The 26,736-nt window shown below is 53.1% G+C and overlaps 1 protein-coding gene across 1 annotated transcript; it reads right to left on the bottom strand.

Annotated features, from left to right (window-relative positions):
• Positions 1-213: 213 nt before the first annotated feature.
• On the bottom strand, positions 214-26,476 carry SH3RF2 (SH3 domain containing ring finger 2). Its single transcript, XM_061343964.1, has 8 exons — positions 26,105-26,476; positions 14,163-14,432; positions 10,344-10,664; positions 6,149-6,243; positions 3,997-4,167; positions 2,145-2,383; positions 1,260-1,612; positions 214-595 (listed from the first exon to the last, which is right to left on the bottom strand). Exons 1-8 carry the CDS (start codon positions 26,474-26,476, stop codon positions 311-313), a joined length of 2,106 nt encoding a protein of 701 aa, XP_061199948.1. The 3' UTR covers positions 214-310.
• Positions 26,477-26,736: the final 260 nt, after the last annotated feature.

Here is a 26,736-nt window from a genome sequence, read left to right as displayed (position 1 = left end):
CTTCCCCCTCCCGCTCCTCCTCTGCTGCTGTCGGTAGCCTCACAGGGCGCCAGGGAGCATCAGTCTTGTGGGTGCCACAAACCCGCCTCGGCAGGGCCAGGACAGGGCTCTCCCATGGGGGACCAGAGGTTGTCCTGTCCCGTCCCGCTCCCTCGGGAGCAGCCCCAGAGCGGGGGGTGCTGAGGGTGCTGGTGGTGGGAGACGCTGGGGGTACCTGCGGCGGCAGCAGGATGCTGCGGGTCCGGGCTGCTCGCCCCTCGCAGCGCTGGGACGGGCGCAGGCGTGTGAGGGAGGCAGAGCGGGGTCGCCCTCAGTTGGTGGACACGCTGTAGCTCTTCCTGATGGGGAACGTGAGCTGCCCCGAGAGGTCCAGCGACAGCGCCTTGGGGTGCAGCGCCCGGCGCTGCGGCAGGGGGCTGGCGCTGGGCCTGGGCGAGTAGAACACGGCCAGCTCGGGGCCCGCCAGCCCGGCCTCCAGCGGCACGGGCTCGGGCAGCGGCTCCGTCCTGGCGCGGGGCAGGCTCGGGGACGGCTGCAGGCTGTGCCGCTTGGGCGGCGGCGGGCTGTGGTTCTGGAACCTCACCGTCTTCACTTGCTGCAATGAGAAGAGACCTGAGTCACCGTGGGAAAAGCAGCCGCGCACCCCCTCGCTGTGATCCACCCTGGGAGCCAGGGGGGCTCTTTCCCGGGGGCCGTCTCCATCTAGTGATGCTCTCCTGGGGGCTCGGTTGGGCTTTCAGGGCCTTGAGGAGCAGTTTGCCCTTTGGGTGCCACGGGAAGGGAAAGCTGCTGCGAGGGCAGGTTGCAGAATGACTTTTACCTTTATGAAATTGCCCTCTAGCCACCGGAGGGGAAAGAACTTTCCCTTCCAAATGGCTCAGCCAAAGCAATGTGGGGAAGATGAGGGCAGCTCTGTAGAGACCAGCTTGATGTGAGGTCTAGCACCCAGGTCTGTGGCATTTGCTCATTCACCCCCAAACTGTTAGGGACCTCGGTGGGATTCCTGCCTGATTTAAGACCTCAGAATAGTCTCAAGATTTGATCATGACAATGTGAGTTTACATGCAGGGGCTCTGCAGCATCTTGCCTTTCTAAAGGGCTTAACCTGGTCAGCAGCATCAGCAACACAAATACCCCATTTCTTAACGTAGGTACCAATCCCAGTGGTTTCTCTCAGTAGAAAACCTGTTGGGAATGGGCAGCCCTGGTGGGATCTGGGGTTCCCACATTCCTGGAGCTGCAGTGCCCACTGGCCCTACCTTCTCGGCGCTGTTGCGGGAGGATTCAGGCTTCACCAGGATGGACGGCGGGGCTGAAGCGGGCGGCTTTGGGGCTGCCTCGCTCTTTGCCGGGGGGTCTTTGGCATCCAGGACCAGGGAGCTGCACACGGAGGGGGCTCTGCTCTCCCCTCCTCTGACCACGAGCACCGGGGACGCGTCGTGGGAGAAGTTTGTCCTCGCTCCTGTCTCGGCGGGGATGCTGTGCGGCGCGGGGCTGAGGTGCGGGTAGAGCTGAATCTGCTGAGGCCGCAGCACCGTGGTGAGAGGACGCCGGAGGGAGCCGGCAAGGTGGACAGGGGTCCCCGCCTGCCCCGGCCTCTGCAGGGATCCGTCTGGGGAGCAAGAACCCGTTGGAAAGGAATCAGCAGGACTGAGCATGGCACAGACAAAGCACGGAGGCAGAAGTGAGCAGTGGTTACAGCCCTGCACCAACAGCCCCCTCCATAGGGATGCTGCGGGGTTGTAGCTCCCAGGGATCACCACGCGCCCAGTGTATGCAGTAACTCCATGTGCAGCAGCAGTGTCTGCGTCCACAGACTCTCCTAGGGATGCAGCCACCGCTGGGCTCTGGCAAGGACAGCAACCCAGAGCCCTCAATCCCCTTGTACTGGCACAACAACTTATGCCACTAATTCTCCTGGACGGGAGCGATCTGGTTTCTGAGAGCTTCTCCTGGCCTGCAGGCACGCTCTGTGCACACACTGAAGTGCGCTCACCCTGACCACGGGCTGCAGAGCCCTAGCACCATGTGCTTGGTCGTTCGCGCCCGGCTCCCGAGCTGAGGACCCGCTGTGGGCAGCGCTGCGAGGAGCAGGTAAGGACCGGACACGGGGTCCTCCCTCCAGCCCCCCTCCCGGCACTTACTCTTCCTGGCGCTGCCGCGGCCGCGCCGCAGCGGTGCCGATCCCGGGGCCGCCGCGCTCCGCCCGGGCGAGGGCACAGGCACGGGCACGGGCAGGGGCAGGGGCAGCAGCGCCGGCTTCAGCGGCCGGCTCTGGCGGGGGCCGTGCTCGGGGGCGCTGCCCTGCGAGGACAGCGAGGAGGTCGAGAGCGTCCACGCGGCGTAGAGCGAAGGCATCTTCGAGTCGGAGAGGTTCGGCTTCCTGTGCGAGAAGGGGCAGGGGTGAGCTCGTGCGGCGCTCAGGGTTTGCCCAGCAGCGATCCCGGGGGCTCTGACGTGCCTGCGCTGCCCCGGGCCGGGGCTCTGCTGGGGAGCGCTGTGGACCAGGTTTCTGGTTCCATTAGAATGAGGGCTTTCATCTTTCTGCACCTCGTTTACAAGAGTTATTCCCATGCAGGGTTTGGACTCATTACACAAACCCCATGGCATTTCAAAAGGGGCCTCCAGACACCAGCCCTGCCTTTGTGCTTGGCCCAAACCTCCTGCCCTTACCGCTACCCCATCACCATCCCTCTATGAGCTGAGCAGCACCTACAGCAGTGCTGCCAGAGGCAGCAATTCCTCCTGCCTTCCCTAGGGAAATCACCATCACGTTTTCACCTGAAGCCACTAAACTGCCCAAACCCTGCAGCCTTCCCCATCAGCACAAGGCCAAACACCGCTCCGGATTCCTTGAGAGAGTGAGTGGGCCACAGTGAAATCCTCCTGTGAGCTCCTTAGGGAAGGAGAAAACATCCCTCTGATGATTCTTCACCTTTTTGGGGGTGGAGGAATGATTTATGGTTTGATAACTGAGCAGTGATTCATCAAGTAACTCAGGCATCAATCTATTATGAAGACATTTCCTAAGAAGGGTAGAATAGCAGCTCCAAACCCAGCGTTGTGGTTGGGATACTTTATGAGGCTATTTAGGGTGATGGGGCTCTGCTCTCCATTATTTATTGGTGCTGTTCTCGGTGAGGTGGGGCTGTGTTGTTATTGGAAGCTTGATGGTGAAAAGATGAGCTGAGGAGGTGGAGATTGATCCCTGGTGCTCCCGAGCATGGGGAGGGTGCAGGGGGCAGAGCTGGGTTTAGAGCAGCACTGGGATCTCTGCTCTGAACTGACTGTTCCTTGTTTCTCTGCCTGGCCTGAGCGTGTCTCAGGGGAACTGGGGGCACAGGCAAGTTTTTGCCCTTCTCCTAAACAGTGTATTTTAATTATCGCTGTTCATAATGCATGCTTGTTTGGTGAGGTCAGTGGCGTCCAGTCCTTAAATGCCAGTTCTGAACACAGTATTTTGACTCTAAAAGAACCTGCAATATGTGGTTTCTCTCCTGGCAGGAAAAAAGAAAGACTGGAATGAACCAGAAGGAATAAAGGCGAGTCCAAGCACAGACATGCTGCTGTCCATCCTGGCTCCCACACTAACTCATCAGTGCCGGTGTGTCACCTCTGCCAGAGCTCCTGGACTGAACTGCACAGTGATGGGAGAAGCTGCTGCTGCCTCTGTCGACATCCCAGGTTACAGACAAGTGGATGAAGGCTGCTGTTGTGCTGTTCCCTCATCCCGACCGTGTGGCCCCAGAGGGAATGCTGCTGGACCCCCTGCCATGGCCCTGGCTGCTGGAGGGATGAGATTCCCACCTGGTGCAGCTGAGTTGGGACACGGAGGAACTAAAGAGGTGAGAGCTGCTGGGAGCCATCCCGCCCAGAGGGGAGTCCCGGCTCCCATTAGGGCTGCGGGGATTTCTGTGGGGGAACAAGAAAACCCCAAATCCTGCGTGTTACCCACTCCCCTCCACATGTTCTTGTATCATGTAGGAAAAGCCAGACCTGAAGAGGGGAGCGACGTAGTTGCTGGGGAAGATGCCTGCTCTCCCGGTGACCAGGGACATGCCCCGCAGCCATCCATCATGGTCCTTCCCGAAGACACGGACCCCTTCTCCCTTCTGCAGCTCCAGCTCATCCGGCCCATGAGCCGCATAGGAATGGAGAGCCACGCACCTGAGGAGACAAGGTGAGGGAGGAGGATGCTGGAGCACATCCCAAGGCTCTGGGTTTAACTGTGCTATGGAAGCCTCTGCAGCCAGACCCCACCAACTGCCTGGGTGCTGCCTCATTGTGGAGAGAGCTTGCAGGGAAGAATCTGCCCCGGACTTCAGGCCAAAGGGGGTGTGAATAAGAGAAGGGCCAACAGGAATGGAGAACAAAGCAGAGCCCATCAGTGCTTTGTGTCCCAAGGGCCAGCCAAGCCAGCCATGGGCGACAAGTGTTATGGAGGACAGAGCTGCTGCTCCCCAGCTCACACAGTGAAAATACTGATCAAGGTCTCATGTGCACTTGTCCTAAGGCAAGACAGCATGAAAGAGTGCAGGTAGGATGGATGCTGTGTCCAGTGACAGCATCGAGAATACATTCGGCCTTTGAAGCAGGTGGTGAGCCAGGGGCCTTGCATCTGCTTGCCTTGAGCATCATCTGGAGGTGTGAGGCGCAGCAGGAGCACTGCTCATGCAGCTACCTGCGTGTTAACCCCATCTTCCTCGCTTTCTTCCTCCTCCTCCTGGGAGCAGAATAGTCTAATGCTGGGGCTTCAGCTGCTGCCACCAGGGCTTTGAGGACAAAGTGGGCAAAGGAAGAGGCACATGGCTCCTCTTCAGGCTAGCAAGGACACTGGGCTGGAAATTCATTTGAGATCCCCTCTGGAGCTCTCTGTTGTGATCCTGGGGCTAGAGCAGGGGATGAAGCTTTGCTCTCCACAGCAAACCACGAGCACAAGAAAATGACATATTTTTCAGAACTCTCCCAGTGTTGGTCTTTCAGGAACTTTAAGCTGTCTCCAGTGCAACACATTCCATTGCACTGTAGGTTTGGTTTTTGTTTTCAAGGGGAGTGTGATCTGCTCCCAAACATTAATGAGTTACGGACCAATGCAGCCATTACCAGATAGCATCTAGAAAACAGAAACCACGGGCTAGGGTTCGTTTAGGCAAGGGCTGCCCGGTGACTTTTGAAAGGTTTTTCTCTGGGTGTTGTTCAGGACAACCATGTGAAAGTTTGCCCTGAACCGCCTGTCTCTGGATGGTGATTTGAGTTGCAGAGGCCAGGCGAGGTTCAGCTAAGGGAGTTCTGATTGTGCAGGTTTATCACTTCATACAGGAGTCGTCTTGAGGGGCAGGACATGCAGATGCTGGTTTGCTATTGCAGGGCTGGCGAAGGAGCTGTGCCGAAGAGGCAGCTGGTTGGGCACTTTAACAGGATCCTCACTCTGCAAATTATCTTCAGGAGGAGTTTGCCTGTGCTCACGATCAGGGGTGTGTGGTAGTCTTGGGTGCCCTATGCTAATGCATGGACATAGCAAACATCACGAGCGTGGCACACATTGCAGCTATCACTCATGTACTTGTGCTTCCAGAGGTCGAGCTCGATACTGCGGAGGTGCTAATTGCCATGTAGGCAGCGTGTTGCTGTGCTGTTGTCATTAGGCAGCTCACTACAGTGCCAGGCTGATGAATCTTATCTAGGGGAAAACAAATCACTGCAATACATCAGCTGCAGATTTCAACTCTGGGAAAGTTTTAAAAGATTGGATCATCCAAAACACCACTGACCTGCTTCGAAAGAAATACCTGGAGGCACTTCAGCAGTAACTTGTTTCTTTATATTTAAAACATCTAAAATGTACTCTTGACTAATAGGCAGGACTATGTATATCTATAAATACCAAAGTGAGGTAGTGAGGTGCAAGGACAGTTCACCAGCTGGGAATAGAACAATTCAACCTTGATACTAAGTCTCTGTGAGCCCCTGCCTAGACCCGCCGAGCACATACCTACACGGATCTGCATTGGATCCAAGTGCACGGGAGCTGTGCCCTGCTCTGCCTTTACCTCCCAGCTCCCAAGAGCCTGGGGCTGGATAAGCCTGAGGTGAAGGGACAGAAAATTACATGACACCCTCCCCAAGGGGTATGGGTTTCTGTACGTACATGTAAGCTGATACGTGGTGCTGCAGGTGGGGAAGAGTGACGATGGCTGCTGAGTGCCCCAGCGATCCTGGCGCAGGGTAGTAGGATGCGCTGACCTACAGGGAGAAGGAAAGCAAAGAAAACAAATGTTAATCTGAATATGAACTGACTTTAGCCACTGGGAGAGCAGCTAAAAGCGTCTGAGAGGCTTCATCCGCCCTTCAGAAAAGCTGTTTGAGGAGAAAGAAGAGTTTGGAGCATTCAACAAAATCCTGGTGCCTGCTCCAGGAAAGAAAGGGAATTTGGAGAAACAGCATTTCAAGCCCAGACTTTGCTGACGAGGAGGAGAGCATCCTGTCTGCCAGGTGAGGACTGCTATAATGGCTGCTGTTTCACTTGTTATTTATGTAGCTCTAGCTGGGAGTACTGGCATTGTCTAAACCCCAAATAATACAGTCCTCGCCCAGTGATCTTTTAATAACTGTTATTAAAGCTCTTTAGTACGTCTGTGGCGCCCCAAGTTGCTCCATAGCCCCGTGTGTACACGGAGCTCTGGCTGTGCCAGGAAGAGCAGCAGTGTGAGAACACAGGCAGAGGCTCCTTGCCTGGCTTGGTTTGGTTTTGGGTGACCCTTTCCCACCATCACCCTGCATCCACAGGGAGGTACCAGTACCATGATGCCCCCTCTGCCCTCCTGTAGGGGTTCATGCTCTGGGGAGGAACCTCAGCTCCGTTTCTGCTGTCAAAGGTGATCACCTCAGTATGTGGAGGTTTAAGTGTCTCCTCTGTGCTTTTCCCCTGTTGGGGCCACATCTGGACCATGTGTTGGTATCTTCCCTCTTGGCCAGGAGACTCGCAGTACAGGGGGGTTATCTGTTTCAGTGATGGTGTGCTTGAAAGGAAGTATTTCCCTTGCTGGTTGCAAACATACATACCAGTCAGGGTGCAAGGCCTTCCAATGAGAACTGGAGTCTTCCCATTCCCATCAAAGCCCGGCTGCCCTTCAAATGGCAAGGGAAAATAGAACTCTTTGACCTGTCCTGGCTGGCCGCTGGATGCCCAGCAGTGAGGTGGAAGGTCAGTGGGAACAAGGACACATCCAGAGGTGGTCCCTCCCCCCGGAGGGCTGGAGCCGTGGCTGTAATGCCCTGTGGGTCTGCATTGCCTTGCTCTGCTTTGGAGCCTCTCCAGGGCTGATCTGTCCCTTCTAAAGCACAAAAAGGAACCCCAGGGTGAGCCGTTGTGAGCCAGCCGCCCACCCCCATTGGAATGCTGGGAGGCATCAGCCGTGTTGCGCTGTGGCTGCTGCTGGGATGTGAAAGCGAAGTTCCCAGCAAGGCAGAGCAGCATCCCTGGGGAATGTCAGGGCAGGGAAGGTTACTGGGCTGGGATGTGGCTGGCAGCGCTGCTCGCCAGCAAAGACCACAGCACCTTTCATGAGGAGGTTGTCAGGGCTTTAATCTCTCCTTCATTTCCAATCTAATTTCTAGTGGTCACAGCTGTGACACGGAGCTGGCGCGCTGGCTTAGCAAGGACCGGGGCAGAGCGTGAGTGACTCACCGGCGCTGCTGCTCTCCGGTGAGTTACATGAATTAAACCCCAGCAGCTGTAAGTCTGTCTCCAGAGCTGGAGCTCAGCTTCAAACCAGCTCTGTGGCCCTCCTTTTCTAGCCCAGGCAGGGGCAGAGCAGGCTCTCACATAAATGAAGCTGATTGGAAATTACAGTTGTGTTTTAGTAAACTTCATAATCAAAACCTTTGAAATTTGGGGATTTGGAGGGTTTTTCCTTGCACTGGAACAAAATAACAACCTATTGCTGTTTATCCTGGTGAACTGTGGAGAAATGTCCACTTCTGAGTGGAAAGCTTCATGTTTTCCATCTTTCTATTACCCCTCTGCATGGAAGCAGCGATCCTTCCAGAGCCTGCATCAAAGCTGGGTTTGTATTTTCAACAGAGAGGAAAAAAGACTGAATGATTTTCCAGGCACGTGTGGCTGATTTCAGCATTCCCTTGTGCTGATCTCTTGTGAGTACCTTGCAATCCCTTACAAGTACAAAGGAGTTTATTTCCTGCCTCTCCTAAAATCCCTCTCTTGCTCCATCTCCCTGTCTAGATTGTCACCAAGGGGATTTCCACCTCGGCTCCTCTGTACTCTGCTGACACCAAGAGTTCCCTGTCGGGAGGTTTGTGAGATGCCTCATGGGGAGGGAGATCTGCATTCCATCACAGGGCTGGCGGTGCTCTTGGTGCTCCTGACAGCTGGGTCCTGCAAGGGTAGCTTATTTATTATCTAGGAAAGCCCAATGCACTGGATGCAGGCGCCAGGTTTATCAGCCCCCTTCAATGAGCAGCAAAGGGTTGCACCAAAGGACACTTCATTGTTTGAGGGATACAAAAGATCCCCTTGGTCCCCCTCAAATGTCTGTGGTCTCACAGTCTAGGGCAAGTCTCATGTAATAACTACAAGGTACTGGAAAATTCCCTCTCTTTTGACTCCCACCCCAAGGAAAACAATGAACATCCACTCAAAATGTGTGGATTTGTTTTTAAATTACAAGGGAATCACATGGAATCACATCGATTAAGGATGCATTTCAACCCACTCTCTTCTTTACTGTTTCTAATACCAGTTTGATACTTGTACTCTGGGCTGAGTTTTCAGCGCTGGCAGCAGGCACACAACTGTTCTTTACTTCCAGTCTTCTGTCTTACCTGCAGTATTTTAAACTAGAGGAAACACAGACCTTTTCCTTCCAGGTGGTGTGGTGTATATACAGTTAACTGCATGGAGCAACCACACTTTTGGAGATGTGCTGCTGTTTTCCCAGAGTCTCAGCGCTTGCTGCTGAAGCTGAACTTCCTCTGAAGCTGCTGAGCCAGGTAAACCAGCCCTTGGGATCAGCATCAGTTCCCCTCTCTCCCACTACTCATCAGTCCTGCATCTTTGTTCTGATCACGCAGCTGCCTTATCCACAGATTCATCCCTGAGGCTTTTCTGTCTGATTTATACTAGGAAAAGGGACAAGTGACCTCAGCGGGATGTGGCCAGCACAGTCCAGGCTGGCAGTGCTCAGCGGGGCTTGGGGAAGGCATCAGCTCAGCTCTGCAGTCTGTCATCATAACCCAAACCCAGAGGTGGAAGAAGGGGAAGCTGCACCCTGTGTGGCCCCATGAACAACATGGATCCTGCTGTGACCCTCCAGGAGCAAAACTTGTTCAGAGGAAAGGAGATTCCAGCCCTTCAAAGGCAAAGTGTTAATGTGTTCCCTCTATTGCTTCTGCTGTTGACAATAGTTCACACTGAGACATTTCTGGTAAAATTATATTGGGTTTGTGAGACATGATACCATTGCAATTGAATTATGGTTCTATTGTAAGGCTTCATTTCCTCTCACATAAAACAGGATCTAACATCCAAGGCTCTTTGCAGGCTATTGCTAAGTACAAAACGCCTGCTGGGTTTTATTGCACAGACACTGAACTGCCAGGGGCTGGCTTATTGCTTTATAAAATGTTAGAGCAACCTTGAATATGAAAGATGTCATATAAATCTAAACAAACCCTTTTTTCCTCCCATCTCAGATGATGTGCGAAGATTCTCTATTGAGATCTTTAGTCAGAGCGCGAAGAAGGAATTGAGACTCTTTTGCCTCCTAAAGTAAAGGTCAGTCTACATTTATTATCTCTGACCCAAACCTGGCTTCTTTGAGCATGGTCCCAGGTTCAAACTGGAGCCTGGGAAGGGCTCTGGTAATTGTCCTCCCCTGGCAGAAGCTGTTCCTCAGGTGCTGTGCAGCTGCAGGCAGAGGCCTGGCTCAGGGCACGGCTCCCGGCTGCTCCCCCCGCAGGCTGGCAGCACTTTCTGAAATGAAAGCTATTGCATTTGGTAAGAGAAACTCTCTGCTCTCACCCCCTTGCCCGTGGGGCTCACTGCAGGAGCGCAGGAATCGGGATGGAGGATGCGCTTTATCCATGTTCAGTTACTCTGATAGCTTCATTTCTCTTTTGGTGAATTCCCCTGAGCTCTCACAGACCTTTCCAATTCAAAAGGAGAGGAAAATATCCCAGCAGCCTGACGTGGATGACAGCTCTAACTGGCGCTGGCAGCGTGGTGCTTTGTCTGAGCATTTGTGCTTTAGCTTTTCCAGCCATCAGCTGTGCATCGTGTTTCTACCCAGGATTTGCACTTTGGACTCCTGCCGCCGGTTCCTTACCTGGATGGGGGTGCTGTAGGGAAGCTCCGCTTTCTCGCTGCTCTGGGTGGCCACGGTGGGGTTGCTGGAGCTGATGAGCACAGGGGAGCTGATCTCCAGCGCCTGCCGCTCGGGCGAGTGGACCATGCGGTTGAGGGTGTTGAGGGCGGTGGTGATGGAGAACTGCCGCAGGCTCTTCCGCCGGGAGTCGGGCACCTTGGGGAATGCTGGAGAATCCGCGCCCTTGGCTTTGGGAGACGCCGTTCGCAGGGACGTGCACTTAAACTGGGGGGACCAGTGGCTTTTGCTGGTCTGCAGGAGCTGCCTTGCAGTGGTGTTTGGCTGGAAGAGACAAAGCGAGAGATGACGGCACGTTTCACAAGTCACGCCTTGGATTCTCAGTTTTCCCATTTTCCTCCCTTTTCCTACGTGGCAGCAGATTTCAGATGATGTTACAGGTGCTCTTTACCAACACGTGCCTCAGCCTTTTCCCTCATTGTCTTCAGGGACAAAGCCCAGATGCAAAATCACTGCTGCAAAGCTGACAGCAGATTAAAATTGTTTTACAAAGTTGTTGCTTAGCCAACACATTACGAGGCCGAGTGCTCTCCTGGCACTCTGCGGACAGCCTTTGGCTTGCTGGGGTGCAAAGAGAGCTGGCTGCTCTCCAGCAGTGCTACCATACATTGAACTCGAACTTAGAAGGGATGTTTGGGCACATCTTCCCTGTGCCTGCCAGGATGTGGAGCCCGGCAGCTGATGAGCACCAATGGCTTTCCTGGCAGCATTAGATCCACCCAGTGACATCTCTGTAGGCCTCAATATTGGTGGCTTGATCCTGCTGCTGTTGGAAAAGGCCTGGCTTGTTGGGGATTGGGCTTAATGAGGGAAGTTTGCATACAGGCAGTGTTCAAACAGTACTTGTTGGAAACTGCTGATGAGGCAGTATTAATAGCAGAGGGCATGTGGTGACAGTGTTTGTACCACGATGGCTGCCAGAGGAATTAATCCTGATTTACTGCTGACACCAACGAATTGCAAAACATGGAGATTCTCACCCACTCGTGTGGGGCAACAGGCCCAGGACCAGCAGCGCTGGCTCTCAGCAGGGGAGGTGCAGGAGGCTTCAAGTGGCTGTGTTTTAAAGCGGGGCTTGTTGTTGCGTTTCCCTTCTCCTCACTCCTGAAAGCAAGCTTTAAGCCTGAGTGTGTGCGTGTGTACACATGTGAGATGGCGATGCTGTCAGCTCTATATGCAGTTAAACTTTAGGCTGAACAGGAAACTTTTTCCTGCCTTCTCTAATCACCAGGAGATGCAATAAATGTCAAGCCAAGTGTCAAAGCCAAGACAAGCCTTGCATCTCCCCAAACAGACCTGCCCTTGCCTTCTCCATAATTAATTTCTAATTCCTTGGTGCCTTTACCGTAACTAACTTACTTCTGTTAACGCCAGGCTTAAATGAGTAATTACTGAAGCTAAAATGATTTCAGTAAATGAAAAGACATTTTACAAAATATATTAGCTCTTCAAATAGGATCTTTTACTTGTGTTCCTTTATAAAACAGCACCGAGAAGGGCTTGCTGTAATTATGATGATTACAAGTATTAATTTTATTTCTAGGAATTCTTGTTGGTGCCACTTACACCCTGCATCTCACGCCAAACTGCAGGAATACAATTAGCGCCAGGAATGCCGCCTGTGCTGCGCTGAGCTGGCGCTGGGGCAGGCTGGGGCACTGGGACCAGCAGAGCCTGGCACCAGCACAGCAGTGGGGGGCTTGTCCTGCCTTTCCAGAGAGCAGCAGCATCAAACAGCGTGTCACGTCCTCTGCTCAGCGTGGCTTTCACAGCATCACAGGGTGGTTTGGGTTGGAAGGGACCTTAAAGCTCACCCAGCTCCAACCCCTGCCATGGGCAGGGACACCTCCCACTAGAGCAGCTTGCTCGGAGCCCGTGCAGATGCGCTCTGAGCCGCCAGCTCCTCTGGCCTTACTCAGCACAATGCTCAAGCTTGGGTTTAATTTAAAGGTGTGAGCGTGGCTGGATCGGGGCCTTGGACACAGGTCTGAGGGTGAGGACATGAAAAGCTTTTGACTCGCTGGAGGTTTTCCATCTTGTGGAAATGCCTCTGTAATTGCCACACACAGAACTAATGATGCAAATGGCATTTTAGCTATACACTGAGAGAAAACCCCTGTGTAAGCACTGGGGCAATTGCTGCCATGCTGAGCAGCTCAGGTCTCTGTTTCAGGAGCTGAAATAACCTGGCGGTGCTGGGGTGCAGGTATCTGGAATATTCCAGAGGAAAGCTGCTAGTTTGTATTGACTGACAGCTAGATCTCTTTGGAAAGACATTTCTGAGCACCCCAGAAGAGTTAAATCTTGTTAACTTTTAAGACGTTTCCATTTCATCTTGTGAAGGATCCTGCCTGGGGAGGGGAAGTAAAGAGAATTTATGGTTTTCTCCCTTTTGAACTAATGTGCATTTTTCTGCTCCAGTTTTATGGACTTCAAGGCTGAGGGCTCAGAGAAGGCTCCAAACCACTCACCCCCATGCAGGACACGTGCACAGTCTCCATCTGAACTCACGGGTATTGTGTATTACTGCTGCAGTAAGGTAAGGAACTCTTTGGTTTCATTTGTGTGTCTGAATAGTGGAGGACCTGGCACTGGCACTGCCTTGAGGATACTGTGGAAGGGAGTTACTGGTAACTGCCCCAACCTGTGTCATTTCAGATGGTAACAGCCAATGGCTGCACAGAGCTGGGGGATCAGAAGATGCTCCTGCCTCTCTCCACAAGCATCTGCGTGCTTTCGATGTGTGTTAACTCCCCATGTGTGAACTCTGCTGTGGGAGCAGAGACCACGACACCTCCCAGTGCAAAACCCAGGAGTGAGTTGTGCAACCAGGGCAAATGGAGTGAAACCCAAACCAGTGCAGGTGGCAGAAAACTGAGGAAGGTGCCTCCTGCCAGTCAGTGAATCCTCATGGCAGGGAGTGCTGCTGCCTGCCTGGCTTCTGTGCTCCTCACCAGGAGGCTGAGCACCCACATTTCACAGAGCCGCTGGTGGGTGTGATGCTGCTCCTAACTGATGCTTTTCCCTTCTTTCCTCCCCTTAGCAACCACAGCTGACTCCCAGCTCCTGTTATAGCCACTCCACATCCAGCTCTGACCCCCTGGGACACCCATCCCACAGCCTTCCTCTCCTGCCTCCTCTTCCCATCCGTGAGAACGAGGAGCACACAGCAGCAGTGTGATGGAGAAGGAGGTCACTTCTCTGTGAGGATGCTGATGCCTTTGGGCAGTGCTTTCTGTCCTGCTGTGCCTTGCCTTGTCTGGCACTGCAGGGACAGCTGGCTTTGGGACGTGCAGTTACTCAGAGCGTGTCCTTTAACAGAGTCAACAGCTCTGTAACCTCTGGGGAACAAAGGGGAACACAGTGCAAGCTCAGGTATTGCTCTGTTAACGTGTGCCACAGGAGGACAGGCACGTGTGCTGCATAAACGATGTACCCCAGTCGTGGAGGCAGTTTTACCTATGTCAGTAGGTGCATTTTAGAGGAGTGCTTGGAGTGTTTTGATCCTGACAGGGGACTGCCACCATCAGCTGCTCCACATCACCCACAGCAGTGTGGGAAGGGGGGGCAGCCACTGCTTGTGGTGGGAACCTGCATCCCTGGTCCTGGTCCTGTGCCCCTGGGGATTAACTGCTGCAGCAGGGTCTGAGGGGGCCTGGGAAGCTGCCTGGTATCCAACAGGGAGCTCCTGCAGAGGTGGGGTGGGTAGGACACCCTACAGCTTACGCAAGACCCCAGCCCAGCCCTGGATGCTGCTGTTACCTTGTGCAGGGTCAGGCTCTCCTTGTTTTCGGTCCTGTCCTTGCCCCTGGTGTCAAAGCTGCCCAGCGCCCTGCTGAGGGGCACAGGCAGGGGCAGGTGCTTGATCACCTGCACGGAGCTGGCCGGGAACACGCCGCTGATGCCGTTCACCTCCCCCAGGTACCAGTTCTCGTCCAGCTGCCGGAGCAGCACGATGATGTCCCCCTTGTTGAACCGCAGCTCTCCAGGGTTGTGCCCTCGGTACGTGTACAGCGCCTTGGCTCGCGGGACCTGCGGGGTGGGAAACAGCCCTTGAGCTCATCCAATGCTGAACACAGACAGAACTCCCAAAAGCATCCCTAATTACTGGGGAAAATGTAGAGGTCTAAGTCTTCAGCATGCATTTCTTGGGATTAACTACCCACATCCTTTCTTGATGTCTTTTTCTAATGAAGACAAGCTGCAAAATACTTATGCTAAATTTGTATCAAGATGAAAAGCAGGCTGAACTTGTTTTAGAATATTAAGAAACAGTTAAAGCCTTAAACCAGTCTTCCCGTGGGCAAAACACGGAGTTTTGTACGTACTGCCAAGTGCTGAGGGCTTATGAGTAGGACCCTGCTCTGTTTTCCCAGCCATCACCACCAACAGCCTGTCAGCCCCATGGGAATGGAGCCATTGTACCAGTGACACACTGGCTTTTCCTGCCTTTTTCTGCCCAAATCCACCTGTGTCAGTGGCCAGGGCTGAGGCAGGATTTCTGCAGAGTTCACCCCCATCAGCCACTTCTGGGAGGTCAGGAAGGGGGAAGAGAGAAACCCAGCTTTTGTTTTCCTGAAGCGTGGAAAAGACTGAATTTTCCATGGAAATTTAGGTTTTGGGAAGGAAACATTTTCTAGCACTGCCAAACACTGATGCTTGGTACAGAAAAGGAACCAAGGAGAGAAAAATTGTATCAATTGGATGTACTGTGTTTACTTCAAAGCTTTTGAAACAGGAAACAATTAGTTTAATGCTTAGTTCTAATTAACTCCCTTTGCCTGTTAGTTTCTGCTTATAGGAAACATTTGGCTTCGTGACACTGAAAGTACATTGCTGGAAAAGAAAGGGAATGGAGCTGGGTAAGCTTTAAGGTCCCTTCCAACCCAACCCATCTTGTGAGTCTCTGAACTCCCACTGCCGGTGCTCGCTTGGACGTACGCACCTTCCCAGAGGGAAAACAGGCTGTGGGAATGGGATTGTAGGAGCACCGGCTCTCCTTTGGAAAGACAGTGAGAGAGTCCCTGGTGTTAAACAAGGACAAGGAGCCCAGGAGAGCTTTGATTGCCTCAGGAGCCACCAGAAAACAAACGGGGCTCGTGCAAACAGCAAACACAGGGCTTGTGAAGGAGAAGCACAAACAGATGGGATGGTGAGAGAACGGCTCCACAGCAAAATCAGGCAGAACATAAAAGGCACCAAGAACGAGTTATGGAAATATATTAAAAATAAGAGAAACTCTGAAATGAAATGCATGCCTGCTACTGACTGGGAAAGGTGAGCAAGCCATGGGGGTGCTGAGAGTCTGGAATATTCTTTCTTCAGCAAGAGAACAGATGAGACAGGAGGGCAGGCTGGAATAGAGAGTGGAAACCCAGGTTTCTGGGGTTTCCCCAGGGTAGGGAAGTTTGTGACATTAGGGCTGGCCAAAGCTCATCCCTGTGTGTCTTCCTCTGACCTTGGTCACAATCTTCACTCCTTCACCTCCTTTCTAACCCTTTCCTCCCTCTTCCATGCCCTTTCAAATCTCAGCCCCTTCTGTTTTCAGGTTTCCCTATAAGCCTGGTTTTCTTTCCCGTTGCTGTTTCCTGGAGCTTGCAGTGACCATTGATATCAGCTCACCCCTCATTTTATAGAGCACTTGGATTCGCTCATTGAAATTTGTGTGAAACTTTGGATCTCAGTGAAGAACAGTTCATATTGATGTTACTCGCTTCTTTAGCATCCAAAAATCCTTCAGAATATGGGTCTTTTGGGGCTTGCTGGTAAGTTCGAACACTCTGCAGGTAGCTAACACTGCTGTGGTCCTTCATGTACTGTCGGTGGTCCTTGACCGCCACCGCTCCCTCTCCACCAGAGCTCCTGTACTGCAGGGATGGGTTCAGCATCTCCCTGTACTTGGGCCTCTAATATTTTAATATGCTCTTAACAGCAAAAATCAGGGTAATTTAAACCAAGAGAGGAAGGATTTTTAAAAGCCACAGCAAGGCAAAGCACTTTGGTTTGGACCCAACTAAAATTCACTTGAAATGAATATTTTAAAGATCTTCAGAAACCCCTTAACCATTCAATTCAGGTGATTTTTCAGGGCCCAAGTCAGTTTTTTTCCAAGGTCTGTTGCCTTTTTGTACTGATTTTGTTTGTATGTTCAGATACTGAGCCCAAAATATCCCATTAAGTTACCAGCTTTATTTAGGATGTAAACCAAGCCTTTATCTGCCCACATGGAGCAACCCATGTGGTTTGCACTGCACTGGGTGCTTTTCTGCTTCACAGGCCCTGCACAAAATGCATCTTCCAGATGAAGCCTTCCAAAAGACGTGCATCAGGGTCACAGTTGTGTAACGTGTGCACAGAGTGCAGGAAAGGCACAGAAAAGCATCAGAGTCCCAGCAGCAGCGCCCGGGCTGAGCAGGCATCTCATGGGCACCTGAGCTCGCGCCTTATCGCTGGTGCTAGAGCGCGGGCAGCCACGGGTGCAGCTCGAACCTGAATTCGTTCTCAGGATGGGCTGGTTTCTGTCCACTCGTGAACGGGCAGGATCCTCTGCAAGGCATCTGCTTGGCTTTATGTAAAGTGGGTTAATTGCAATGGCAGAAACTGTGGTGCTAATTAAGCCCTGCGATAAGGACAAGGTGTGCCTGGAGGTAGCTCCCTGCAGGCAGAGGGAGCGGCTCTCCTGCGCGCGGGCTGAGGAGGGACCAGGTTTGTTTTGATGGAGTTTCCTCCCGTTAGCATCGCCAGTTGCTTTTTGTTAATCCAAAAGCAGCATTTGATGTAGTAGGGTGTTGTGGCAGCAAAATGTTCAGCCAAATATTGCAGTTCCTGGCGCGCTCCCGAGCTGTGGGGCCAGTGCCTGCCATTATGTTCCATTGGGAAAACACTATGGGAAGCTTTGTGAAAAAAAACAGATTTTCAAAATCAGCTTAGGATATTTGCTGCCCAGTAAAAGAGAGGCAGCAATACAGAGATAGAACATCAGAGTGAATGGAGAAGGCTTTCTTTCCCAGTCTTGCCATGCAGTACTGCAGCTGCAGTAGTAATGCTGGCTGTGGCAGATGCCCCTCAATGCCTTGCCCCCATTCCTAGTGCTTTGAGGCCCATAAGGGAGCAGGATTTGATGCTTTGCTATTTTTGGCGTCTGGCATCAGCTGTGCAAGGGCAGCCATCCAAGACATCTGAGTCTCCCTCTGTACAAAACAAAGCAAATTAAAAATATGTACATGTGTGTGAGGAAGCGATTCAAAGCATCCCTCATAGCTGGGAGAAACGCACACTATAATTATCCTAAATGAGCTAGTTATAACTTCCTCATTATTGGCAGCAGATTAATGTAAGACCACACACTCATAGTGCTGGTATTTAAAAGAAGAGAAAGACGTGTGTGAGGCTGGCTGGGGAGGGGGGCACCTGGCACAGACATGGGGAGCTGTCAAGGAAGGAGGAAAGCAAAGCTGGGGGGTGCAGTGGAGTGGAACTATCTCTGATGGAGGCTGTGAGACCCTCACCCTTGTCCCAGGGGCCTCCATCTGACACCACCCTGAGGAGCAGCACAGCCTCGTGGTGATGCTGCCCGTGTGACCAGACCGAGCTGCTGTCTGTGCTACCCCGGGCTGAGCACGAGGCTGTCAATGTCCCTGCATGTGGGGTTCATTCAGTCCACCAGCAAGGCTCATCTCAAACAGCTTCAGACAGATACAGCTGATGACATCAGATGGGATCCTCCTGCTTCCCAGATGCTCTGACTTCTCTCATGTCCATGACTACCTTGATGATTGCATGGGATGAGTGACAAATTAATCTTTGGAATAGCTGTTGATGTCCAGGATTGCTTCCTTCTGATTTACAACATGCCAAAGGGAGGGTGGCAGGAGCAAGCTCCAGGAGTGCTGCCTGCTCCGGGCATCCCTGTTCCTGCCTCACTGCCCAACCCAGTGCTGGACTGCGCCCCCCAACCCTCAGTAGCACCCTGCTGACTCCAGCGGTGCAGACAGACCCATGGGGCTGAGGAGCAGCTGGCACATGAACGGGAATGGCCTTGGACAGGTTTGAATCTGCAGCCGGTGGTTTCCCAGCCCTCATTTTCATAACTCCGCACAGGGAATGTCCTGGAGCCGCTCTCCGCTGTGGCCTGAAGGCAGAGCCATCCCGAGCATGTGGCCTCCTCTCCCAGCAGCTCCACATCTTTGCAGTGGGTGCCGAGGGCCTGATGCTGGTCTGGGTTTCGCGGGTGTCGCCCCATGGGCAGGGATGCAGCCCGAGACCTGAGCTCTGGTGCAGGGCATCTGTGGAGCCCCGGAGCCACGGCCCCTCAGGGGCTGCCCCTTCACAGCGGACCCAGGACCCTGCAGGGGAGCTGTGAGAGGCAGGAGAGCCCCGGCTGCCCCCGGCGCAGGGCCCTGGTGGGAGCTGGTGCACCCCGTGCTCTGCACGAGCTCTGCCCTCGCCTCCCACCCCCGGCGCTGCGCTATTTGTGTAGGAGCTAAACCCCGTGCTGTGCAGAGGCAGCGATATTCCTGTACATACACGACTCCTGTAGCACAAAACAGCCTCCCTGAGAGCAACTGTTTATTTCTAGGATGGTGCCAGGAAGAAGAGGAATCCGGTCCTGGATGCCTTCCAGCTTGTTTTTCTCCTAGCAGGTACTGTGGGTTCAGTTTGCAAGTGGGTTTTGATTACTTTTCACTTTGGAGCTGTTTGGAACTGGGCTGCTGTTGGTTGGAGGGGACTGGCATAGGGGAGGGCTGGATTCGCCAGGACTTGCTCCTCAGGGAAACATGTTGAATTGGATCTTGTGGAGCCTCTGAACTCCATCACACTGCTCTAAGAGGTGGTATGCGATAGGTGAGGGCATGCTTCATGGCCCAAGATCACAAGTGAGCACTAGAGGTGTCCCAGGGTGGCATACAGTGACCCCAGACAGATCTGAGAGCACAGCCCAGGCCACGCTCCCGAGGAGCAGTGATTTACACATCACGAATGGAGAACTGGCTGTTACCTGCACACTGACACCAAAGGGCACGCTGGTTTTCAGTCGATAACAGCTGCCTGATTTGATTACTAACTTCCTGCAAACTGCCTTCAGCATCCTGGACTGCCCACACTTTGGTGGGATGAATGAGCCCCACATAGTCTTCTTTGTGTGTTCCAGTAGCACAATTTCAGGGCTCTTTAGGATCCAGTCGGATGAAAAGAGCTATTTGAATGTAAATCAATTTCCATTACAATTCTGTTTTTCTGCTTTTCAGCAGAGGAGATAACTTCAGCCTTGTCACAGAGAACAAAACCATCAAAAGTGATCTTGTCATTTCAAGCTCTTCATATAATTATATTCGAAAGGTTCAGTCAGTTGGGTGGTTTCTGCATTATTTCTCCCCTGAGGAGGTTTGCTCCCATCTTCCAAGCACAAGCAGACTGTGTGCATCAGGGAGAACAGCGTCAGGCCCCTCCTGCTCATGTCAGTACTGGAGCTCACCCAATTCCAGCTTGGGTTCACTGGGACCCAAGGCCAGTGCTGTCCTGGCTAAAGCTGGTGGCTGCCCTGCACCGTGAGCCAGCACCAAGGGGGAGCTGGAGAGGCAAACTGTACAGGTTTAGCTGGGCAAAGACTTCAGTGGCCGCTGTAAGCGGGTGTGATTTACACACCAGGGAGATGGAAGGCAACCGAAGGGGTCAGCAGGGGCAGGTACTGGAGTCTGTCACTGGGACTGCTGGGGCTGGTTTCTGTGCTGCCACCTCTGCACAGGGGCGGTGGCAGCGGTGACCGGAGCACTCAGCCCATCTGCTACCCAGCACCCGTCTGAAACACCACCGCACCGAGGCGTAGGGCTCTTCCCATCCTCGCCTGCTGGGGTTCTGGCTTCGCACTGCAGAGATGAACTGGAAAATGGGAAGAACAAAGGGAATACAGAGCAGCTTCTGCCATGGAGAGGCCGAGCGGGTGCTGCACCAGCAATGGCTGGGGCAGCACTGCAGGTGCTCAGCCCCATTGCCTGTCAGTAGCATCCCTGTGGCCTGAGATGGACAGCGTTGGATCAGGCTCTACTTTGCCTGTGTGAAACCACGAGAGAGATCTGTGTGGGCAGGAGATGGGCCGAGGTGCACACAAGGCAGGAGCAGGACCAGAGCTGGCTTTGCCTTGTAGGCACGTGCTCCTCGGTGCCGGCATGGGCAGAGCAGGGATGGGCCTGGGAGCTGTTGTGTGAGGCAGGAGGGAGGCTGGCACAGCCAGTGCTGCTGGCGCCAGGCACAGTCGGTGCTGCTGGGGACCAGCGTGCTGGAGGTGCAGTGTCTGCACGAAACCTCTTCACGCCTCTTGCACTCATTGCTGCTGCTATCAGATGTTTGTGTCTCTGCTGCAGTCAGCAATCTCGGGCAGTGGTTAAGTTGTGTGTCATGGTTTTAGGCTGCATGGAAAACAAACTGTGTCAGCCCTTGGCGTGCCCGGTCATGATGCCCTGCCTCAGCACCGCGGTTCTCAGAAGTGGCTGTTTACTGTGCAGGGAGGAAACCTGCATCCCGCTCCCTGCTCCTGCTGCTCCGAGCCCTCTCCCTGCTGGCTGGTGCCCTCCCTTTGCCGGTAAAGGCAGCACTGCCAGGCCTGGCCCACAGGTACAGCCACGTCCTGGTGCCCTGCCCACCGGTGGGGCTGGTGGCAGGAGGGGACGAGGGATGGTGGTGGCCATCCCCTGGCAGCCGGCCTGCACAGGGGGCCTGTGCTCAAAGCTGCCCTGTGCCTCCCGATTGCCCAGCAACCCAGGGCTCACTTTTCACATGGTTGCAGGGAAGTGCCTGGTCAGTGACAGGCATCTCCCTGAGCTGCTGCCTCCCATCCATGCCATCACCATAGTAAATGAGCATCAAACGATGGAGGATGGATCGGGAGGACTCTGCCTGCCTGGCCTTGGGTGTCCTCGTCTTGCCCAGACCTGGGGCTGGACACTGCAAAGCCAGTGGGAAGCTCTGGGCCCATCAGTTGTTGATGGCGCAAAGGGAACCCTCTCAAAGAGGTCAGATTGATAAAGGACACAAGCCTGTCTGTCAAAATCAGCATCCTAAGCCATTGTCTCCCATCCTGGCAACAAAGAAAAATGGAGGTTCCCCAAGTCAGGGTCAGCTCAAATGTCCACTTACAAGCTCCTAGGGAAAAGGTTTGCTTAAAAACAAAGCTCATGTATTTTTATTAATTTTCCCAGGTCCTTGCACACATTGGTGCTGAATGGAGTTTGGATCCCTGAGGATCAGTAACAGCAGAACAAAGTGCAGTATTTAAGTGCACGTGCTGTAGTTTTCCCAGGATGCAGTAAAGCAGAGCAAAACAAGGTTTAGATGGCAGCAGTGAATGGGCCTTCTCCCTGCCACGGTCCAGCCTCAGCTCTCAGGACACCTCTTAGCTCCAGCCCTGGTGTACTGGCAGTGCTGCTCATGAAGGTGTCTGCTCCTCTTCCCTTCCCTCCAGAGGGGCCAATTACAAGCTTAGGCCAATGACCAGCTTCACAGACCTGGGGCCAGATGGGAACCTGCAGGGAGAGGAGGACTCCGGCTTGCATCCTCCTGGCTGATCACGATGCTCAGCAGGCGAGCGTGCTGTGGAGCCCTGCTGCTCTATTCTGACCCGCACCTGAGCCTGACTCCCTGCCCTGGTAACAAGTTAAAACACTTCCTGTGTCTGCAGCTCGGTACCTAATGGTGTGAACCCAGGGAAGCTGCCTCCTGGGGCTGGCCTGGAGGTCCCTGCGGCATCGAACGAGTGTCCAGGTGTGTCACCTGCTGTGTGTGACACCAACCCTTCCCCATGCCTGCAGCAGCGCTTACAGCTACTGCAAAGCCTCCTGCTTCTGTGCTCGTGAACCTGTTGCTGTTGCACACAAGCTTTTGGGGTGTGTATCACCAGGCAATCTGTATGGGGGTGACTTCACTCTCTGATGTAGATAAAAGTGCTGAAACTACATGCAAGGGACAAAAAAGGCACATGATGGTATCCTGTGCCAATGCTCCTGTGCTGAGTCCCGGGTTTGTGACGTCGGTTTAACGTGTGTCCATCCCAAGATGGTATGACACGCGTGATGAGGTCATTACTGTGACTGCACAGGAACTGTTGGGTGTTTTTGGGGGTGTGGAGGGTGGCTTGCACAGTGAGTGCATCCTTCAAAGCAAACGTGAAGGTTGCTTTGAATAAGGTTTCCAAAAGATCCAGTAATCCGAGTCCTGTCTGTCAAATTCAGAAAGGAGCTGGTGATGTTTCTGGAGGAGAAGAAAATACCAAGACACAAGCGCTATGTATAGACATCCGTGTGAAGGTGGCGACGTTGGAGTGTGGTGTATTTTTATCTCAATAGAGGTGTTATCTGTCTATCTCCCATGATATGCTGGAGGGGGGTGTTACAGCGCTCAGTTCATGCAGAGAAAATAGCCAAAGTCACAGTTAGATCTGTGTGGTCTGTGTTTTCCAAAGGCAAGCTGTCATACCCGCAGATTTTCTCCTCTGGCTCACTGCCCTGTATTTGTTGCATGACAAAGTTCATCATCCAAATAGCTGTTCAGTGGCCTGGGTGATTTTTGCTGTGTGTACGGTACAGTTTAGGCCTGCTGCTCCTCAGGGACTACGGGAGTTTCATGTACAGCTCAGCACACAGGAGCCTGTTCTCTCAGCAGCGGCAGGGCTGTGTTTAGCTGACACTGGGGCTGAAGCCAGATAAGAAGGATGCTTCAGCACAAGACGTAGCCACATCTGGCACACGCCAGGGGCGGTTCCTAAGAGTTCAAAGGCTTCAGCGTAGATTATTTACGCATTCACCTCCCAGCAAATCCTTTTATTCTTATAATTCCAGACAGTTTATTATGAGGAGATCCTGAAAACCCAAAGTCTTGGCTTCTCTGCATAGATGCTAGAGATCCTAAAGCCTGGACAGGTGTCCTGGCAGCAGGTACTGGGCAGTGCCAGCGGTCGCAGTGCAGCACTGTAGGTTTCTACAGAGGCACATTCTGGGTACAGAGACGTACACATGGGCCCATGGGCACAAACCCAGGCTGTGCCCACCTTGGGTCAGCAAGTAGGAAGTGAATTCAGAAGTGATTTAAGTGCTAGCAACTGAGAAGGAGTTTGGGATGGGGTGTAACTGTAATATTGCCTGTTTTCTGAGGACTGGCTCTGTGAAATCCCTGACTGAAACCCAGGTATTGAATTGCTGCTAATTCAGCAGCTCTGGGGCAGCTGGCTCACGCTTACCTCTCAGAATGGTATGAGATCTTGGCTTGCTTGGTGATGAGGGGATTTATTTCAGTTTTTGGCCTTCATGGATGCTCACATGGTGAAGAGCAAAGAGTTGGCAAGGAAACACCTTTGCTGAGCAGAGGAACTTCGATCAAACTTGAGATTTTCTCAGCTCCATGGAGTAAAGGAAGTTTATTTATAGAACAGCTTCTTTGGTAAAAACAAAACACCTCCTGCGTCCTGCTTTGGATGGCATATCTGGCTGCAGTGCAGCATGGTGCACCTTAATTCTCCTTGCTTTGTAGCATGAAGTGCTGTATAGCATTAGCAGTAATTAGCAGGCTGCGAGACAGGGACAGTCTCTTTGGTGAGCACCTTGCACTGTAGTTGCAAATGAATGCTGCACTTAAGCGCAGCCAGGAAAACAGCTTTGTGGGATCAGCTGTGCTGCAGCAGGCTCCCAATAGCTGTTCCCACCGAGATTCCTGACAAAAGCACCTGCTCTGCCACCGCTCACCCCAACCACTTCAGATGAATACCCCATCTCCAGCACTCCATGGTGCAGGACACAAGTCACCCTCATCACTGCCCTGTCCAAAGGAGTCCCAGCTCTTGCTGTCACCAAGTACCAGTTTTGAAGAGGGTCTGCATGCAGCAGCATCCCACTGGAGCACCACAAGTAACGTCTGCTCCCGTCTGCAGGGATTTAAAACCACCAAACCAACCTGTGACTAACACGTTGCATTCTTCCCCTTGCAGCCGAGGATTCCAGGGTGTTTTCTAATTAATTAACCAATTAAGGCTGAGAGTGTTTCAGTGTAACGCGTTTCTGTATCGCTTCACCACAGAGCACCTGAAATCGGAGGCTATCTTGGTACTGCAGGAGCCACATGCAGCCACAGCCCTCACCCAGCGTGCAGCAGCTCTGCCGATTCATAGAACCACAGCAGGGATGGGTTGAAGGGACCTTAAGGCTCCTCCAGCTCCAACCCCTGCTATGGGCAGGGACCCCTTCCACTGGAGCAGCTTGCTCCAAGCCCCTGTGTCCAACCTGGCCTTAAGCACTGCCAGGGATGGGGCAGCCACAGCTTCTCTGGGCACCCTGTGCCAGCGCCTCAGCACCCTCACAGGGAAGAACTTCCCAGAAGTTTGGTCTTAAAATGCTTTTGGGAGCTCAGACTGGTGGGCGCTGCCATTACACAGCATCAGCAACAAGTTCCTGCCTGTCCTGAGAACTGGTAAAGGGAAGGTGAAATGGGTGAGAGAGCTGTTGCTGTCTGAGGGTTCAACCTCACACGAACACGCCAGCAATCCTCACTCCCTGCAGAGCCGGTTCATGGCAAGGGGTCTCCCTGATGTGTCCCAGTGCTGCTTTTCCAGTGGAAAACCAGAGAGGGGCTGGACAGGGCTTGAGCAACCTGGTCCAGTGGAAGGTGTCCCTGCCTGTGGAAGGGGTGGAACTGGATGTTCTTAAAGTCCTTCCCAACCCAAACCATCCCATGCCTCTGTGTCTGGTTTTGATGTGTGATCCACCTGGGATGACTTACTAACACCACAGAGATTCCCTGGGACAACACACCAGTTTGCACCCATGGGACACAGGGGTTCTCCACACTCCACAGCCAAGCACGCACATGAACCACGACAGTGCACAAATGGGGAAACCTGCCCTACGTCTGCATTGACATTTACAGCTCTGCAATTCTGAAAATGCCCTGAGATTTAACAGTCACAGCTTTTGAATGTTATGGAAAGGTTTGTAGGGATGCTGCATAGAAGAATAGTTCAGGTGGGAGAAGTGGGAACCCAGGAATACAGAGCAGGAGAGGTAAAGCCACATCTCAGTCTCTACCCCACATTCTGTCTGAGCCAACCTCCTCGAACAGCTCTAGTATCATGTCCTTATTAGTTAAGAAAAGCTCTTGTACTGTTGAAGAAAATGACAGAAACAACTTAAAAACCTCCCTAGATACAGTTAGTAAGTCAAGTTTAATGCTTTTCAGTAGTGAACCTCAAAGTACTGTGCCAGAGACACAAGCATCACTAGACACGCTCCTTCCTTTTCAGTGCTGGGGAAACTGAGGTGCAGTGATGGGAAATACCTTTCTCCACCTCTAACAGTTACAGCTTTGCAATTACTGATTTAATTGCTATCACTCACAAATCAGTATATTGCCCTGAAGTCAAGGTGCCTCAAATGCCCCCCAGAAGTCAGGAAGCACCTGAAAATCCCTGGGGAAAACAGCTCTGTGAAGGTTTTGTCAGAAGGGCAGCCTGGCTTTGTGTCAGCCTGGGAGGCAATGCAATCAGTTCAGTGCTGCCCCTGAAACAGTCAAATATCAAAGGACACAGCCACCAGATTTGCAAACTGATCTCCCTCACTTCAAACATTTCTGCAGGGCTGCTAACAGGGAAGTTTCATAGCTCTTGGCACACGGGAAGGAACCTGTCTATGCTCACAGACACAGTAAAGAACGTGGACTCTCCTTACCCCTTCCATGAGGAGCCTGGGATTGGTCGCCAGCCGGTGCTGATGGAGTTGCAGCCCCCTGGGAACTCTCCTGATGGAGGCAGGGGACGACAGGAGCCCCGTCCTCTGCATGGAGCCAAACCTGGCCACGTTCTGTCCACACCTGACGCCATCCAGGAGGCGAATGAGAAGCAGGTTGGAGGGCAGCTGCTCGATGCTGCAGAGCACCAGGGTCCTGCACTCGGGGCACCTGAGCTCCTTCTGGGATTTCAGGATCCTCTGCAGACAGGGCTTGCAGAACGTGTGCTGGCAGGGGAGCACCTTGGCTGTGGCGTCGAGCTTCTCAAAGCACACAGGGCACTCCAGCAGGTCGAGGAGAGCTAAATCATCCATGTTCAGTGCAGCGCGGAGCCGGAGCCATCCGCACGCCACATCCACTGGAGGAGGCTGAGGCACCCTGCTGCGCCTGCGAGAACCGCACCAGTGTGCTGGGCTGAGGCAGCTATCCTGCACGGAGGGAGAGGGAGGAGGGAGGAGAGAGCACAACTTGACTGCTGGAGTATGTAATACATCCCACCTACATTGCGAAGCGCTGCCTCACCAGCCAATTTGCAAATGTATACTTTGCGCCCGCATCCAAGTTTGAAGTGAGT

This window comes from Neopsephotus bourkii, unplaced genomic scaffold (genome assembly GCF_033783945.1).
Source record: "Neopsephotus bourkii isolate Nb327-2 ecotype Australia unplaced genomic scaffold, CSIRO-AGI_Nbou_v1 NB_1846, whole genome shotgun sequence".
Taxonomy (NCBI): Eukaryota; Metazoa; Chordata; class Aves; order Psittaciformes; family Psittacidae; genus Neopsephotus; species Neopsephotus bourkii.
The sequence above is the reverse complement of the archived record's forward strand: the minus strand, read 5'-3'. Positions and strand labels throughout refer to the sequence as shown.

Coding starts and splice junctions, on each gene's coding strand:
- SH3RF2 (XM_061343964.1), bottom strand. CDS start 26,476: ATGGATGATTTAGCTCTCCTCGACCTGCTGGAGTGCCCTGTGTGCTTT. Junction 6,244..10,343: donor CCTACAGCACCCCCATCCAG/GTAAGGAACCGG, acceptor TTCTCCCTGTAG/GTCAGCGCATCCTACTACCC. Junction 4,168..6,148: donor CACCACGTATCAGCTTACAT/GTACGTACAGAA, acceptor TTGTCTCCTCAG/GTGCGTGGCTCTCCATTCCT.